At 42.3% G+C, this 15,136-nt stretch overlaps 2 protein-coding genes across 4 annotated transcripts in view; both read left to right on the top strand.

The window, feature by feature from the left end:
• The window catches only part of CCDC81 (coiled-coil domain containing 81), a 39,219-nt gene extending 36,229 nt beyond the window's left edge, over positions 1–2,990 (top strand). For both annotated transcript variants that reach the window (XM_068978802.1, XM_068978803.1), the window contains 2 exons: positions 398–523; positions 2,849–2,990. In XM_068978802.1, coding sequence (XP_068834903.1) covers positions 398–523; positions 2,849–2,990 — 268 coding nt within the window. The remainder of the gene's footprint in view (positions 1–397; positions 524–2,848) is intronic.
• Positions 2,991–14,318: 11,328 nt separating this feature from the next.
• LOC138084265 (protein tyrosine phosphatase type IVA 1-like) lies at positions 14,319–14,840 on the top strand. 2 transcript variants are annotated; one of them, XM_068978447.1, is made up of 2 exons: positions 14,319–14,654; positions 14,730–14,840. In XM_068978447.1, exons 1-2 carry the CDS (start codon positions 14,319–14,321, stop codon positions 14,838–14,840), a joined length of 447 nt encoding a protein of 148 aa, XP_068834548.1. The 2 variants fall into 2 exon arrangements, with proteins under 2 accessions (XP_068834548.1, XP_068834547.1); XM_068978446.1 differs by having other exon boundaries at positions 14,319–14,840.
• The last annotated feature ends 296 nt before the right edge of the window (positions 14,841–15,136 follow it).

Below are 15,136 nucleotides of genomic sequence, written 5' to 3' on the forward strand. Positions count from 1 at the left end.
GTAAAACTCCTGGAAGAACTGGTGGCCGGGCTACTGACAGGTGAGAGTCTGGACTAAAAGGAAAGAAACAAAGTATGGGAAACCATGTGAGATGAATCTTCAGATCAGCTAAATTAGCCTCAAAGGAAATAGATGGCTTTTAAAGCTGAATTTAATTGAAAGGAGGTTTTAATACTACCTTTAAACCCAGATTGATGATGAAAAGCCTTAGATCCAGAAATTATTTGCAGGAGTTTCACCATGTTTTTACAGTGTTCATGTCTCTTAGTCTGTTTCAAAGGGTGGGGAACAAAACCAGGAAGTTTTCTGTTTAACTTAGAATAAAAGGAATGGGGCTCCTAAAGCTGGTGCCTTTCCTAGTACTACAAATGGAATCAGACTGTTCTGTTCTCTCTAGGCACTTGGCAGACAGAAATGCTGAGCGTGAGCGAGTGAACAGAATCAACCAAAGCTTACAGGATGATTGGGAAAGGAGTGCTGTCATGAAGAAGCATCGAGACTTGGAGGAGAAGGCTTTTGAGCGGTAACACCTGATTGCACCTGAAGTTTTATTTGCAAAGCAAATCCCCTCTGCATCTTGTTTAGTTCCTGCTAATCCTGGGATGACAGATAGGTTTTAAGTGTCAACTTCAGTTTATTAGCGTTGACTGCCTAGAGAGCTTAGTGAGGAGGAAAGAATTCTGGGTTCAGTGGGAAATACTGCTGTGACCTGGGACGGCAACTGCTGCGTTGTGTGCTATATGTTTGCCATCTCTGTGCTGATCTTTGCCTCTGTGTAATAGGTTTGTTTTCTTTTTGTGGAGGTTTGGGAGGCCTGGGGAGAGGGGAGGAGGAGGGTGGAAATTCTCTTTAGAAATAATTAGCTGGAAATAGGAATAGAGTGTTTCTGCCTGAACGCGTGTTAGGCTGAGGGGCTGTGGATAAGACTGGCAATCGGAAAAGTGAGATGCCCGACCAAGAACACCTTCCTGAAATGTATGATATTCCTGCTCACTCTCCCCTGCTATCTATTTACAACCTAGAGTCAGGGAATCTAGATGTTTTTAAGAATTAACACTAACTATGGAGAGGCACCTAATACTTTTTGCCTCATTTTTTATTTCTAAGGTGGGGAAATTAAACATTTGCCTGGCTTGGCTAACACAGGAATTTGGGGGATCAAATAAAGAGATAGAAAAACATTATACTTTAAAAATTGAAAATGCTTTACATATATAAGGTATGATTTCATAGAATGTTAAAAACTTGAAGAAACAAAGCCTATGCAATCAAACATTACAAAAACCTGAAAATACCAAAGTAACACTCAATTGCTAATAATCAACAAAGTTTTATCCTAAAAAGTTGTTACAGTGGATCTTGATCTGTAACTAACCTTTTCCTTTTAGATTTTAAGGCATTCCTCACCTGCCTTTCTAATGGGCAGAACCCATATTTTGTGCCAATGAAAGAATGAGGGATAATGTGGAAAACAGATTTCAAAGAAGTGGGATTGTTTGGCCTAGAGAAGAGGAAGAGAAAGGGAAGTTGGATATTTTAAACCATTTTCTTAATGTTGTGAAAAAGCAGGTAAAAGGCAATAAGATTAGTGTGAGGGAGATTTTAGTTGGATTTTGGAAGAAGGCTTGGCTAATGTTGCGATAAAGGATAGTGACACAACATATGCTTGAGTGGCAGGATGGCCTGACTGCTCCACGGACACAGCAAAATGGACCTCTCACCAGAAGATGTAGGCCAAGCTGTGGGCAGGGACTCAAGTGGCTGGCAGACAGGGAGGAGGAATTGGTTGGTGTTAAAAAGAAAACAAAGTAAAAGCAAAATTAAGGTTCACGTATATGCAGATGGCTTCCCTGATAGCTCAGTTGGTAAAACAAAATCTACCTGCCATGCAAAAGACCCTGGTTCAATTCCTGGGTCGGGAAGATACACGGGAGACGGGAACGGCTACTTACTGAAGTATTCTGGCCTGGAGAATTCCATGGACTGTATAATCCATGGGGTCGCAAAGAGTTGGATACTACTGAGCGACTTTCACTTTCACTTTGTATGCAGTTAGCTTGTGATACTCCTTCCTATCCCCAAAGGAAGCCAGGTAGGTCTCCCCTGCCCATTGACAAGGCCTTCTTTTTTTTCCTTTGAGTATTATCAGTGAGTTTTTTTTTTTTTTTTTTTTACAGAATCCCACCTGTACAGGAATTTTGATAGGGTAGGGGAGAACACAGTGGAGACTGTCCTGCATCATGGAGGAAAATGGCTGAAGTGGAAAAGCAGCCACTGCCATCCCTTCATGTCTGCTTTTAACTGCTTTTGTCCTCTTTCTCTGTCTCCACTTCCTTTCCTGCCCTCCATTCTCCAGAGGCTCCTGGCCCTCTGGGTCTTTTCACTGAAATCTAGTTTTCCCTGTCTTCACTGTTTGCTTATAACCAGCAGCTCAATGGCTTGATCTTCTCTCAAAAGGTGTCTCCTGGGAAGCCCGACAGGTGAAGGCCCCACACAGGGCCAAGCAGCAAACACCAAAGCTCTGGAGTTTTCCCTTTGGCGCTGACTGTGTGACTCCGGGCGTCTTGTGTTCTCTGAGGGTTTAGGTTGGCTGAGTGGAGAGGACTTGGGGTCAGACAGGAAGGAACCACTCAGAGCCTGTATTGACCCGGAAGGAGACGCGGGAGATGGCCTTCCTGGGGTGACCAGCAGGTGGCAGCGTGGGGGATCATGGATGGACCGGAAGCTCCTGGAGGGCAGGGACCCAACGCTGCTCCTGAATGCTGTCCTGGCTCCAGCGTCCAGGTGAGGCGCGCAGCAGGGACTCAGGGGGCTCTGGCCAATGACCGCTCTTCCTCCGTCTCTGCAGGGCCTCCGACAAGCTCTTCCTGCTGGACCAATGTGAGAAGTACCGGCGCTGCAAGCAGTGCCAGAGGCGCACCTCCAACAGGGGTGAGAGCAACCTGTGGCCCCTCAACAAGTACATGCACAGCTCCCGGTTGTTCGTATAAAACCCAGAGTCTGGGCCTGTGTCTCCTGCGGAGTCTTTTTTTTAAGGGTGATGGTGAAACTTCATGTTTTTACTTTAGAGGAAAAAAAAAAAAATAATAATACTGTGCCATTCTGGTGCTTTTGGGAGTCGATCAGATTCCTGTAGACGGCTTCTCCCTGTCCGTCTCCCTTCCAATACTCCCTAGGCCACCAAGGAGCCTGGACTGGGAAGTGGAACCCTGCTTCACTGTGGTTGAGAGGGGGTTGCTGATCTAACCCACCACCCCCTCTGTGACTTTGTTTAGGAACCTTTATTTTTCTTCATCTATGATGAAGAGTGTCATAATAAATACTTTCTACGAGTTTTGACTGTGCAGAACAATTCGTTATGGTGAATCACACCAAGCTTCCCCCAACCCTAGATTTTCCCAAGGCTGGAAATGTGTGAACCGCCCAAAGGTAGGTCAGGCTATTTGCCTCAGGCGGTCATAACAATGCTTCAGGAGTTTTCTAGTTGATGACACACCTGGGACTTGTTGGGATCTCAGGGGTATTTTCCCCTTGGTAAGCTTCTGGCCAACCATTCCACCATTCTGCCCATTTCTGCGCCACTACTGACTGTAGGTTTATTGTTTGGATAAATGAATACTGTGAGGGAAGCCTGGCTGGCTTGCCAGGGTCCACTTTCTTCTCTCATTGCATCCAGTCTTTTTTTTATTGGAGTATATTGCTTTACAATTGTGTTAGTTTCTACTAACACAAAGTGTTTTCAGACACACACATATGTATGTATATGTCCCCTCGCTCCTGAGCCTCCCTCCCTCCCACAGCCCCATCCCACCCCTATAGGTAATCACAGAACCCCGAGCTGAGCTCCCTGTCCTATAGAGGTTCCCGCTAGCTGTCTGTTTTATACATAGCAGTATATATTTGTCAGTGCTACTCTCTCAATTCATCCCACCCTCTCTTACCCTCCCTGTATCTGTTCTCTATATCTGCATCTCTACTCCTGCCCTGCAATAGGTTCATCAGTACCATTTTTCTAGATTCCGTGTATACCTGGCATCCATTCTTAAGCTGTATGTGCTATGGGTGAGGAAGAGCTTCGTGTTGAGGGACTGATATTCAATTAAAGTATATATGCTCTTTTTAAAAAATATTTTCTTTTTTAAAAAATTAAACTTTGCTTGCTTTTAATTGAAGGGTAATTGCTTTACAATATTGTGCTGGTTTCTGCCAAATATCAACAAGACTCAGCCATAGGTATATGTATGTCCCCTCCTTCTTGAACCTCCCTTTCACCTCCTATGGTTTATGTGTTTTTAACCAAAACTTTTTTCACTTATCTTTACCCTTTGGCTTTCTTCTCCCTGCCCTGTCCTACCACTTCAGGTGAAACAATTAACAAAGCAGAGCGATGTCTGGATTTCTGATATGTAAAAGCTAGGCAGAAAGTCCCTTAGACACTCTGCTTTCTGCCTGCAACGTTTTTCTTAGAAAGAAACACGTGGGGAGACACTGAGAACATTGTGCTTCCCTGGTGGCTCAGTGGTAAAGAATCCGCCTGCCAACGCAGGAGACAAGGGTTTGATCCCTGGGTCAGGAAGAACCCCTGGAGGAGGAAATGGCAACCCACTCCAGTGTTCTTGCCTGAGAAATCCCATGGACAGAAGAGCCTGGCGAGATATAGTCCATGGGGTCACAAAGAGTCAGACATAACTGACTAAACAACAATCTAGAACATTGTTTGCCCTATTCCAAATACAAAATAGGAACGTTTTGAGCCTTGAATAATTGGGAAAGTATTTATTTAAATTGATATTGGGCAAATTTTGTTGCTGATGTTATCTTTTTCTATAGAAACAAGTATGCTCTCTGGTGACTGGAACTGTCTGAAGCTCTCCCCTCCCACATCCTGTATTAACCTCTTCCTTCCATTTCCCCAGAAGATCCCTCCATGGGGGTTCCATCATCCCCAATATTTGAAACAATAGCCTGTCCCCAGGACTGCTTGACTTGCTTGAAAAACCCATCCCTGCCACACCCTTGGAGTACTTCTCTGTCTCTAATAAATAATAAATTCCTATAATAGTGTTGTATGAGTATATATATATATATATAGAGAGAGAGACTGCCTTGTTAAAAAAAAAAAGACTTTAGGCAATGTTGATACGTTTGGGTGAAAAGATTTAAATCCATAGATATTTTTACTGTAGGAACTGAACTTATAATTTATTTTTTAAAGTATTTATTTATTTTGACTGCATCAGGTCTTAGTTGCAGTATACAGGATCTTCTAGTTGTGAACCGTGGGATCTAGTTCCCTGACCAGGGACTGAACCTGGACCCCCTGCATTGGGAATGTGTGTCTTAACCACTGGACCACCAGGGAAATCCCTGAACTTATAATGTGTTACCCTGGGTAGCAGTACTGACTCTCAGTCTGTGTCAAGCACCAAGCTAGTGACCTGGAGATTAAGACCTCTTCAGTCCTTGCCTGCCTTGGGAGCACTCACAGTGTAGTGCAGAGATGTGACTTGGAAAATCTCCCTGTAACAAAGCAGATACCTAATAGTGCTGTGCATTGCTTGTTTTGGAAAAGCAAGGTCGAGCCCCTGAGTCAGGTTAGCTTGTCAGGGAAAGCTTTTGAGAGGGATGAGGGCTGAGCTGAGTTTTTAAGGAGAAATAGGAAATAGCTAGGTAAAGACTGACAAGGAGGCATGGCAACAGATGTCAAGGCCCTGTGCTCCTGTCTGTTGAGACTGAGATGGAGACGTGGTTATGTGAGCTAGGTTATAAAAGCTAATTTAAAAAAAATCATTCAGTCATTTTAAGAATCAAATATTTTTGATGTTCATGAACTTAAAAAATTTTTTATTTGGAGAATAATTGCTTTACAATGTTGTATTGGTTTGTGCCATACAACAACATGAATCAGCCGTAAGTATACTAAGTCCCCTCCCTCTCGGGCCTCCCTCCCCCAGGTCACCCCTCTAGGTCATCACAGAGCACTAGGCTGGGCTCCCTGTGTCATACAGCAGCTTCCCACTAGCTGTTTCACACATGGTAGTGTGTCTATTTCAATATTCCTCTCTCAATTCTTCCTACCCTCTCCTTCCCTTACTGTGCCCACAAGTCCATTCTCTGTATCTGTGTCTCTAAGAATCAAATTTTATTATAGTCCTGAATTAAAACAGCTGATTTCATACAAAAAAAGGAGGCACAGTCTTTTTTTTTTTTTTGGAGCAAGTTTTCCTAATTTGGTACCTTGTTCACTGACCTCAACTGCTAATATTGTTTTAGTTTAATCCTGCTATTAGGCCAGACTCAGTGAGAATGTCTTTTCTAAATCAATTTGAATTACTGTCTTCAGTTCTGTCATTTCTGGAGCTATGGTACTGCCAGACCAGCTTAATGTATCAAAGGAGTTCCACTTTCAGTGGTTTTTTAATGTTTTGTACAGTCGGGAATCTTTTGAGAATCTGGTGGAAAATATGGACTATTTCCTAAAAATATGCACATCTTCATATACAACATGTTGCATGTGATTAGGGGTATCCTAGAACACCTGGAGAAGGAAATGGAACCCCACTCCAGTACTCTTGCTTGGAGAATCCCATGGACGGAGGAGCCTGGTGGGCTACAGTCCATGGGGTCACAAAGAGTCAGACACGACTGAGCAACTTCACTTTCACTTTAGAACACTTGGACCACAGGTTAAGAACTCTTACTCTATAAACAGCTTTCCTTCAATGTTATTACAAACTCAAACTATCAAAAGTGAGCAAAGTGAAGGACTTTGCTTTTGAAAATGCCCTGTCAGTTCTAGGGAAGTATGCCCATTTTTGCCTTCCTCTTTGACTCTACATAAAAATAGTGCAATGAAATTGGAATGGCTGTTAAAAAACAGTCCAGTAGTTTTCAAAATGTTTTGAGTAAGATTCAGTAAAAGAAATACACTTCATATTGAAACACAGAACTTGTGCACACATGTAATGAGACAAAAGTTTTACAGGGCTCTACTTACCCTACCTATCTGCAATGGATTCTGATGATTTCTATTTTATTTCATTAAGCATTTCTGATTAGATTGAACAGAGGTGATTTGACAGTCTGCTAGTGTAAATAGATAGTTTTCAGTTTGATAAACATAGTTTTAATTGAATTCTTCCCTCTCATAGTGCTTCATCAGTTCAGTTCAGTTCATTTCAGTCGCTCAGTCGTGTCCGACTCTTTGCGACCCCACGAATCGCAGCACGCCAGGCCTCCCTGTCCATCACCATCTCCCGGAGTTCACTCAGACTCACGTCCATCGAGTCCGTGATGCCATCCAGCCATCTCATCCTCTGTCGTCCCCTTCTCCTCCTGCCTCCAATCCCTCCCAGCATCAGAGTCTTTTCCAATGAGTCAACTCTTTGCATGAGGTGGCCAAAGTACTGGAGCTTCAGCTTTAGCATCATTCCTTCCAAAGAAATCCCAGGGTTGATCTCCTTCAGAATGGACTGGTTGGATCTCCTTGCAGTCCAAGGGACTCTCAAGAGTCTTCTCCAACACTACAGTTCAAAAGCATCAATTCTTCGCCACTCAGCCTTCTTCACAGTCCAACTCTCAGATCCATACATGACCACAGGAAAAACCATAGCCTTGACTAGATGGACCTTTGTTGGCAAAGTAATGTCTCTGCTTTTGAATATACTATCTAGGTTGGTCATAACTTTACTTTCAAGGAGTAAGCGTCTTTTAATTTCATGGCTGCAGTCACCATCTGCAGTGATTTTGGAGCCCAAAAAAATAAAGTCTGACACTGTATCTACTGTTTCTCCATCTATTTCCCATGAAGTGATGAGACTGGATCCCATGATCTTCGTTTTCTGAATGTTGAGCTTTAAGCCAACTTTTTCACTCTCCTCTTTCACTTTCATCAAGAGGCTTTTTAGTTCCTCTTCAGTTTCTGCCATAAGGGTGGTGTCATCTGCATATCTGAGGTTATTGATATTTCTCTCGGCAATCTTGATTCCAGCTTGTGTTTCTTCCAGTCCAGCGTTTCTCATGATGTACTCTGCATATAAGTTAAATAAGCAGGGTGACAATATACAGCCTTGACGTACTCCTTTTCCTATTTGGAACCAGCCTTCGTAGTTGGTTGGAATTCATTAGTGGTTGAGATTGTATTATAATGGTATTCGACCAGGAGACTGAGAAATGTATAGGTCCTGTTTGGTAACCAGACTGCCTTCTCCTGAGGAACTTTAAGAAAGTGGCTACCTTGTTAAGATCCATTGTAGGATACTGACTTTTTTTTTGAGCAAGCAAAATCTTGACATTCAGAGTGCGAGTTCTATCTCACCTGTGGGTAGAAGAGTCAGCCTCATCGCTTCCAAAAGCTTTCCCTGTCAGTCAGTCCTGACTGCAAGGGCTCTGCCTGGCTCTTCCGTAATTCTCAAAGCCTGTGTTTCTTTGGGTCTGTTTTTCACATGTGTGGCTTGGGAGTAATCCTGAGACTTGTGTCAATTCACACACAGAATTAAGGGATTTCTTTCTCCTGCTTTCTCCTCTCTGGAATTTCTGTAATGTTCTCCAGTGTCTTATTTCTAGTCCTCTGTCTATAAAGCCAGAGTTTTTCTTGGAGCTTTAGCAAACCAGAAGAGGAGCAGTAAGGGACAAGACAGAAACAAACAACAGAGATTCATCCCACACTCTTCTGACTGTGGGGTGCCTTTTCCTGCTTCCCCTGGCCAGGAAGACAGGCTCTCTCAGCATCTCAGGTACTTGGAACGCCACCGCCATCACTGCTGTCACTCTGCAGTTCATGACTACAGCTGGTCTCGGCACATGCCACGGAGGGGGAGAAGGACAAAAAGGGCTTTCCCTTCACACTCTAGTTCACAGGAAACCCTTTTCCTGTTTCTCTGGCCAGAAGAGGGGATTTCTCTTGAGTTTATGCTCTGTGTGTCATTCTGGATCTTAGATTGTCCTCAGGGCAAACCAGAAGAGGAATAAATTCAGCAGTAAATTCATCACTATGCTAATCATTCTTCAGGTTTTGACTTGCTTACATAATCCCCCTGCTATTGTTTGCTTTTTAGAGTCCTACTTGCTTTCTATATTCTGTTCAGTTACAATCAGTTGAAGAGAAACACTGTGGTGTGCTTACTGTATCTTGGCCAGCAGCGGAAGTGTTCTTTTTGGGTCTGAGTCTCTATTCTTCCTTTCACCTTTCCCCCAAATCAGGTGGTATGTCAGTCCTTTCATTTAAATTTTATTAGTTAGGATAGCACCTTAACAAAGATTAAATACCAGTAGCTTAACCACCACAAAAAGTAGCTTAACCATTTTTTCAAGAAACAGTCTAGGAGCACATAGTCCAAGATGGTAAGGTGGTTCTACCAGATTCTCCTGTGGTTTCCACAACTGGGTCAAGGCAACTGTTCCTGGTATCATCTCCTAACTAGCAAGTTGGAAGAAAAAGAGGGTAGCCAGTATGCTTTTTTTTTTTTTTTTAAGGAGTATAACCTGGAAGTGGTACCATTATTTCTGTCCATGTCCCATTGGCCAAAATTTAATCACATGGCCGCACCATGCTGCAAGGGATCTTGGAGACTGAAGTCTCTAGCTTGGTGGCCATGTGTGTAGTGAAATACTCAGGAAATGCTAGTACTAAATATGGGGGAAATAGATCCTATTGGACAACTGCCAGTCTGCCATATCCTAAAATTATGGCTGGAAGAAGCTACGAAATACCTAACAATGCCAGCTATGATATTTTTATTTTTGGAATATAATTGCTGTACAGTGTGTTAATTTCTGTTGTACAGCAAAGTGAATCAGCTATATTTATACATATACCTCTCCCTCCCCCACCCCACCCCTCTAGGTCATCAAAGAGCAGAGTTGAGCACCTGTGCTATATCACAGGTTTCCACTAGCTATCTATTTTACATATGGTAGTGTGTATGTCAATCATAATCTCCCAATTCATTCCACCCTCCCCCAATATTTTAAAAATCTTTAAAAAATATAAAGCTGCAAAAAAATCTCTAGAGGCAGACACAAAGTGGGAGCAAGAATTCAGAGAAGCAAGCATCAGCTGGTGGGTTACCTATGACTTGGGCCTTTTAAATTAATGCTAGAGATAATTTAAAATTTTTCAAATAATTTCAAGCTTACAAGGATTCAAGAATGGTAAAAATATCCCACCCCCCGCCCCTAGAACTAAATAAGGGTAAGTTGATGACAAATCCCTTATCACTTCTAAATACTTTAGAGCATAATGCCTAATAAGGATAGTCTCCCATAAAACCACAATATAGCCATCAAAATCAGAAAATCAACATCTATTATTACTATATAATCCAAAAACTCAATGAAAACTTTGCCAGTTGTTCCAATAATATCCTTTAAAATTAAAAAAATTATTTTATACTTTTGGCTGCGCTGGGTCTTCGTTGCTGTTTAAGCGTACTCCTCGTTGCTGTATACAGGCTTCTCATTGTGGTGGCAGGTGGCGTCACTTGTTGTGGAGCATGGGATCTAGGCATATGGGCTTCAGGAGTTGTGACATGCAGGCTCAGTAGCTGTGGCTCACGGGCTTTGTTGCCCCAAGGCCTGTGGGATCTTCCTGAACCAGGGATTGAACCCATGTCCCCTGCATTGGCAGGCAGTAATGTCCTTTTAAGCAAAAGAGTGCAATCTGTGATCATGTTGACATATGTAGTTGACATTATTTTCCTAATCTCCTTCTACCTGAACAGTCCTCAGCCTTCACTTGGCTTTCATGGCTGACACTTTTGAAGATTTCAGTCCTTCCACTTGGATGTATGACGTTTCCTCATGATAAAATTCAAGTAATGTATTTTGTTTCTCAGGAATATCACAGAAGTGCTGCTATGTTCCTTGCACACCATTCTGTTAGGTGGTACTCACTCAATCTTTCTCATTACTGGTCATGTTAACTCTGATCATTTGATTGTGACCTGCTGGGTTTACCACTATCAATTTGTTTTCTTTCATAACTAATTGATACTTTATGGTAGGTACTTTTGAGAGTAAATATCCATTCCTCATCAAATTTCACTCACTAGGTTTAGCATGTATTGATGTTTCTTTGCTAAATGCATAATTGTGATGATGGTTGCTAAATATAGATTTTTCTAATTCCACTATTGCTGCTACATTTATTAGTTGGCAAAGAAAGCCTAAGGCAAAGTGTTTTCTTCTCCCTATTTATATCCATATAGACTTAAGGTTTTTTTTATTTTATTCAATGACTAATAATTCAGTACTATTATTGACATAAAAATCATGATCAGTGGGAGATCTTTAAGCTGGCTTCTGTGTTTTTTGTAGTTTTAAATAATTTTAAAAAATTAGAACAGTTTTAGAGAATTCCTTGTACACTCCTCAGTTTCCCCCACTGTTAACATCTGTTTCTATGACATATTTGTTATAACTAAGGAATCAACATTGGTACTTTACCATTAATTAAAGTTCACACTCTATTCAGATATCCCATGTTTTACCCTGATATGCATAAAATGTTCTTTTGCTGTTCCAAGATTCCATCTAGTATAGCATATATCACTTGGTCGTCAGGTTCTTTTTCGTCTATGTCCTTTTGTCATACGCCTATCGTTTTTTGAACACTTCCGTAACTTTGTCATAATAAATGTTCTAGGCTAGTCATATTTTTGCTGCCCTACCTTTGGAATTAGCCATTTCCCCTAGGGGACTTTTTAATGGAGAATGCTATTAGGAAACCATGATCTGAGTGCTAGTTGTTCTCATTGCTATTGGGTTGTCATTGATTTAGGCCCTCTCTGCTCTCTGAAGATGAAGCTGAGGAATTCACACACACACACACACACACACACACCTATCTATATTTTTATATATACTGAAATTATGAGTTTACAGTGATGAAAACAATGCCAACCCCAAATCCTACAACTAGTTATACTTTTTCCCTTTCCATATTTGTGACTCCTATCAGAGCAGGGAGAAGCCTAATTCCCATTATTCTCAATGTATTACTAAATAAGCTCTTATGTAATCTTACTGGATAAACCCTTATGTAATCTCCGATCACCACTGCTTTCCTCCTTTGTACATGTCTTCTGTACCCTGCTTGAGCTCTGACAATTCACACTAGGTTCCAACTGCCAGCCCACCTTTCCTTGAATGTTGTCCTCATCCATTTCCCCAGACTCCAATATCTTCTGCGTTCTCCATCTCTCATCTACCTCACAGACAACTACCTTGCTCCCCTCCATGTAGTGGACTCAGTTATTAAAGTGAAGGATGGAAGAAAGAGCAAAGAATGAAGGAAGAGGAAAGAAGAAATGGGCCCAGTATAGGCCAGTAAAGAAAGCCTATACATTTTAGAAAATTCTAAAACTATTAGAAAGTTAAACTGAAAACAAGGGATATCTTCAAAGGTCTGAGAAAATATCACTGTAGAATTGCGTACTCAGTGAAACTATCAGAAATGAAAGCAAAGTAAAAGAATTATACAAAAAAAGTTTTATTTTAAAAAACACGTCTACCAACAATAAAAAATATTTTACAACAACGAGAAAATGCATATTTTTAAGATTATATAAAATATTTACCAAAGTCAGTCATACAATAGGAACTAAAGGAACTGCCCCAAAATGCTGTTAGATAAGGAAGAATACTCTTAGAAGAGTTGAGATGCAAGAAATAGTGAGCAAATAAACTGCTGACATATTGGGCAAATTTAAACAAACCCTGATTTTTATAAAGAATGTTATATGTGGGGTTTAAAAACTGCTTGACAGCATTAATTAAAATGTGTTGAGCTGGGCTCAATAATAACTGCTGGGCTTCCCAGGTGGCGCAGTGGTAAAGAATCGGCCTGCCAATGCAGGAGACACAGAGAGGCTGGTTCCATGCCTTTCAACCTTGGAAGATTCCCTGGAATAGGAAATGGCAGCCCACTCCAGTATTCTTGCCTGGGAAATATCAGACAGAGGAGCCTGATGGGCTACAGTCCATGGGGTGACAAAGATTCGGACAAGACTGAAAGAGTATGTTTGTATGACTTAAAGTAGCAACTGCTAAGAACTTTAAACCACAATTACACATTTTCAAAACGGTGGAAAGAAAATATGAACTTAGGGGAAGAAAAATCTTACTCCAAAAGAAATCAAAAGATAAGAAATACACAAGTATGTAAAATAGCACAAAATGAGAAAAACAGATGCAGAGACAGCAATAACAACATGTAACGTAAAACAAAATAATGTATAAAAATAATGTAAATAGACTTAAGTTCTTTAAAGACAAAGTTTGTCAGACCGAATCTAAAAAAGGCCTAGCAATATGTCATGGCTAAAACATGAAGCCGTCGGAGGAAGCTACAGCAGAGTCAATGGACGGGGTTCTTCCACTACCTTTCCTTTCCCACCTATCTCGGTTCGCCTCCGACTTGCTTCAGCCTCTCCCAGGTTTTGACCCGGTCCATTCCCGCCCCCAAGTCCCTCCTCGGCCCCTTACTCCGCGGCGGGAGGCGGGGAAGCGAGGAGGCTTAACGTCCAGCCCGTCTCCCTACACCAACCGGCTCGCTCTCCCCGGCGGCCGCGGTGATGTTGCCGGGGGCGGGCCCCACACTGTCGCGCTCTATTTCTCGGCCCGCCTTTCCGCGATTGGTGAGGAAGAGCGTACGTCACGCTGCCTATAAAAGGAAGGGTTTGTGACGCAGGCGCGCCTCGGGGAGCGCCGATTGGCTCTCTTGACGCGAACGCTCGGCGGATGTCGGAGTCGTGCCGCCGTTCTCTCCGCGACGAGCGCCATTGCTCTCTCCTCTTCAGCCGACGCCACCGCCGCCTGTGCTGCGGGACCGGCTGTATGGTTAGGCCACAGTCTTTAATGAGTAAACTTAGTCCTTCCTGTGGTGGTGTTGGTCACGCATTTATGGAGTTTCTGAAGGTCCCCGGAGACTACTGCCAGGCACAGCACGACCTTCATGAGGAGAAGTGAACTGTAAAAATCCATCACTGCTCCACCCAGAAGCCCCCATAGGAGCGTCACCCTGGACACAGACGTGTGTTCTTGAAACCATCGGAGCCTTTTACAAGAATTCCGACCCGGATGGGGTAAACCTCGGTGCTCTGCCTTTCCATTGACTCAGTCTTACTGAACTGAAGGATGGCTTCGTGTTAGGAGGTTCGTTTCATTTTCTCATTACTCCCAATTTCGTATCTAAAGCATTGAGAATTTCGAATGGGGCATATTGGAGTAGACTTCAGTTTCTTTACATCATTTCTGCGTTCAGAAATTTAATTTTTTTTTCCCGTAACCGTATCGATTTTTTTAAAAACTAAATTAACATGGCTCCACTGAACCGCCCAGCTCCTGTGGAAGTCACATACAGGAACATGAGATTTCTTATTACACACAATCCAACCAGTGCAACCTTAAGCAAATTCATAGAGGACCTTAAGAAGTGCGGAGTTACGACAATAGTAAGAGTGTTTGAAGCAACTTATGACACTGCTCTGGTGGAGAAAGAAGGCATCCAGGTTTTGGATTGGCCCTTTGATGATGGTTCATCACCCTCTAACCAGATCGTGGATGACTGGTTAAGTCTTTTAAACATTAAATTTCGGGAAGAACCTGGTTGTTGCATTGCTGTTCACTGTGTTGCAGGTCTTGGGAGAACTCCAGTGCTTGTCGCCCTGGCATTAATGGAAGGTGGAATAAAAAATGAAGAGGCGGTCCAGTTTATAAGACAAAAGCAGCGTGGAGCTTTTAACAGCAAGCAACTTTTATATTTGGAGAAATATCATTCTAAAATGCGGCTGTGCTTCAAAGACTCCAGTGGCCATAGAAACAACTGTTGCATTCAATAAAACTTGCCTGCCTCATGCTGTTGCCTTGGACACGGAACTTGAGACAGGACTTAATTTATCATATATATTAGCATAGGCTTAATGAAGGACAAGTCTAATGAAGCCTCCCATAGGAATACTGAAATGACACAAGCGTGACAAAATTGTAGCCTCTTTAGCTTACTACTATTCCCATGCCAGAAATAATATACAAGAAACAGAGATTAGGTACCAAAATACTCCTCAGCACAATACTGGGATATTTTTAGTATCATGTAGACTAAAAACCCAAGGAATTAAGAACAGCACTGTAAACC

Source organism: Capricornis sumatraensis, chromosome 8 (genome assembly GCF_032405125.1).
Source record: "Capricornis sumatraensis isolate serow.1 chromosome 8, serow.2, whole genome shotgun sequence".
NCBI lineage: Eukaryota > Metazoa > Chordata > Mammalia > Artiodactyla > Bovidae > Capricornis > Capricornis sumatraensis.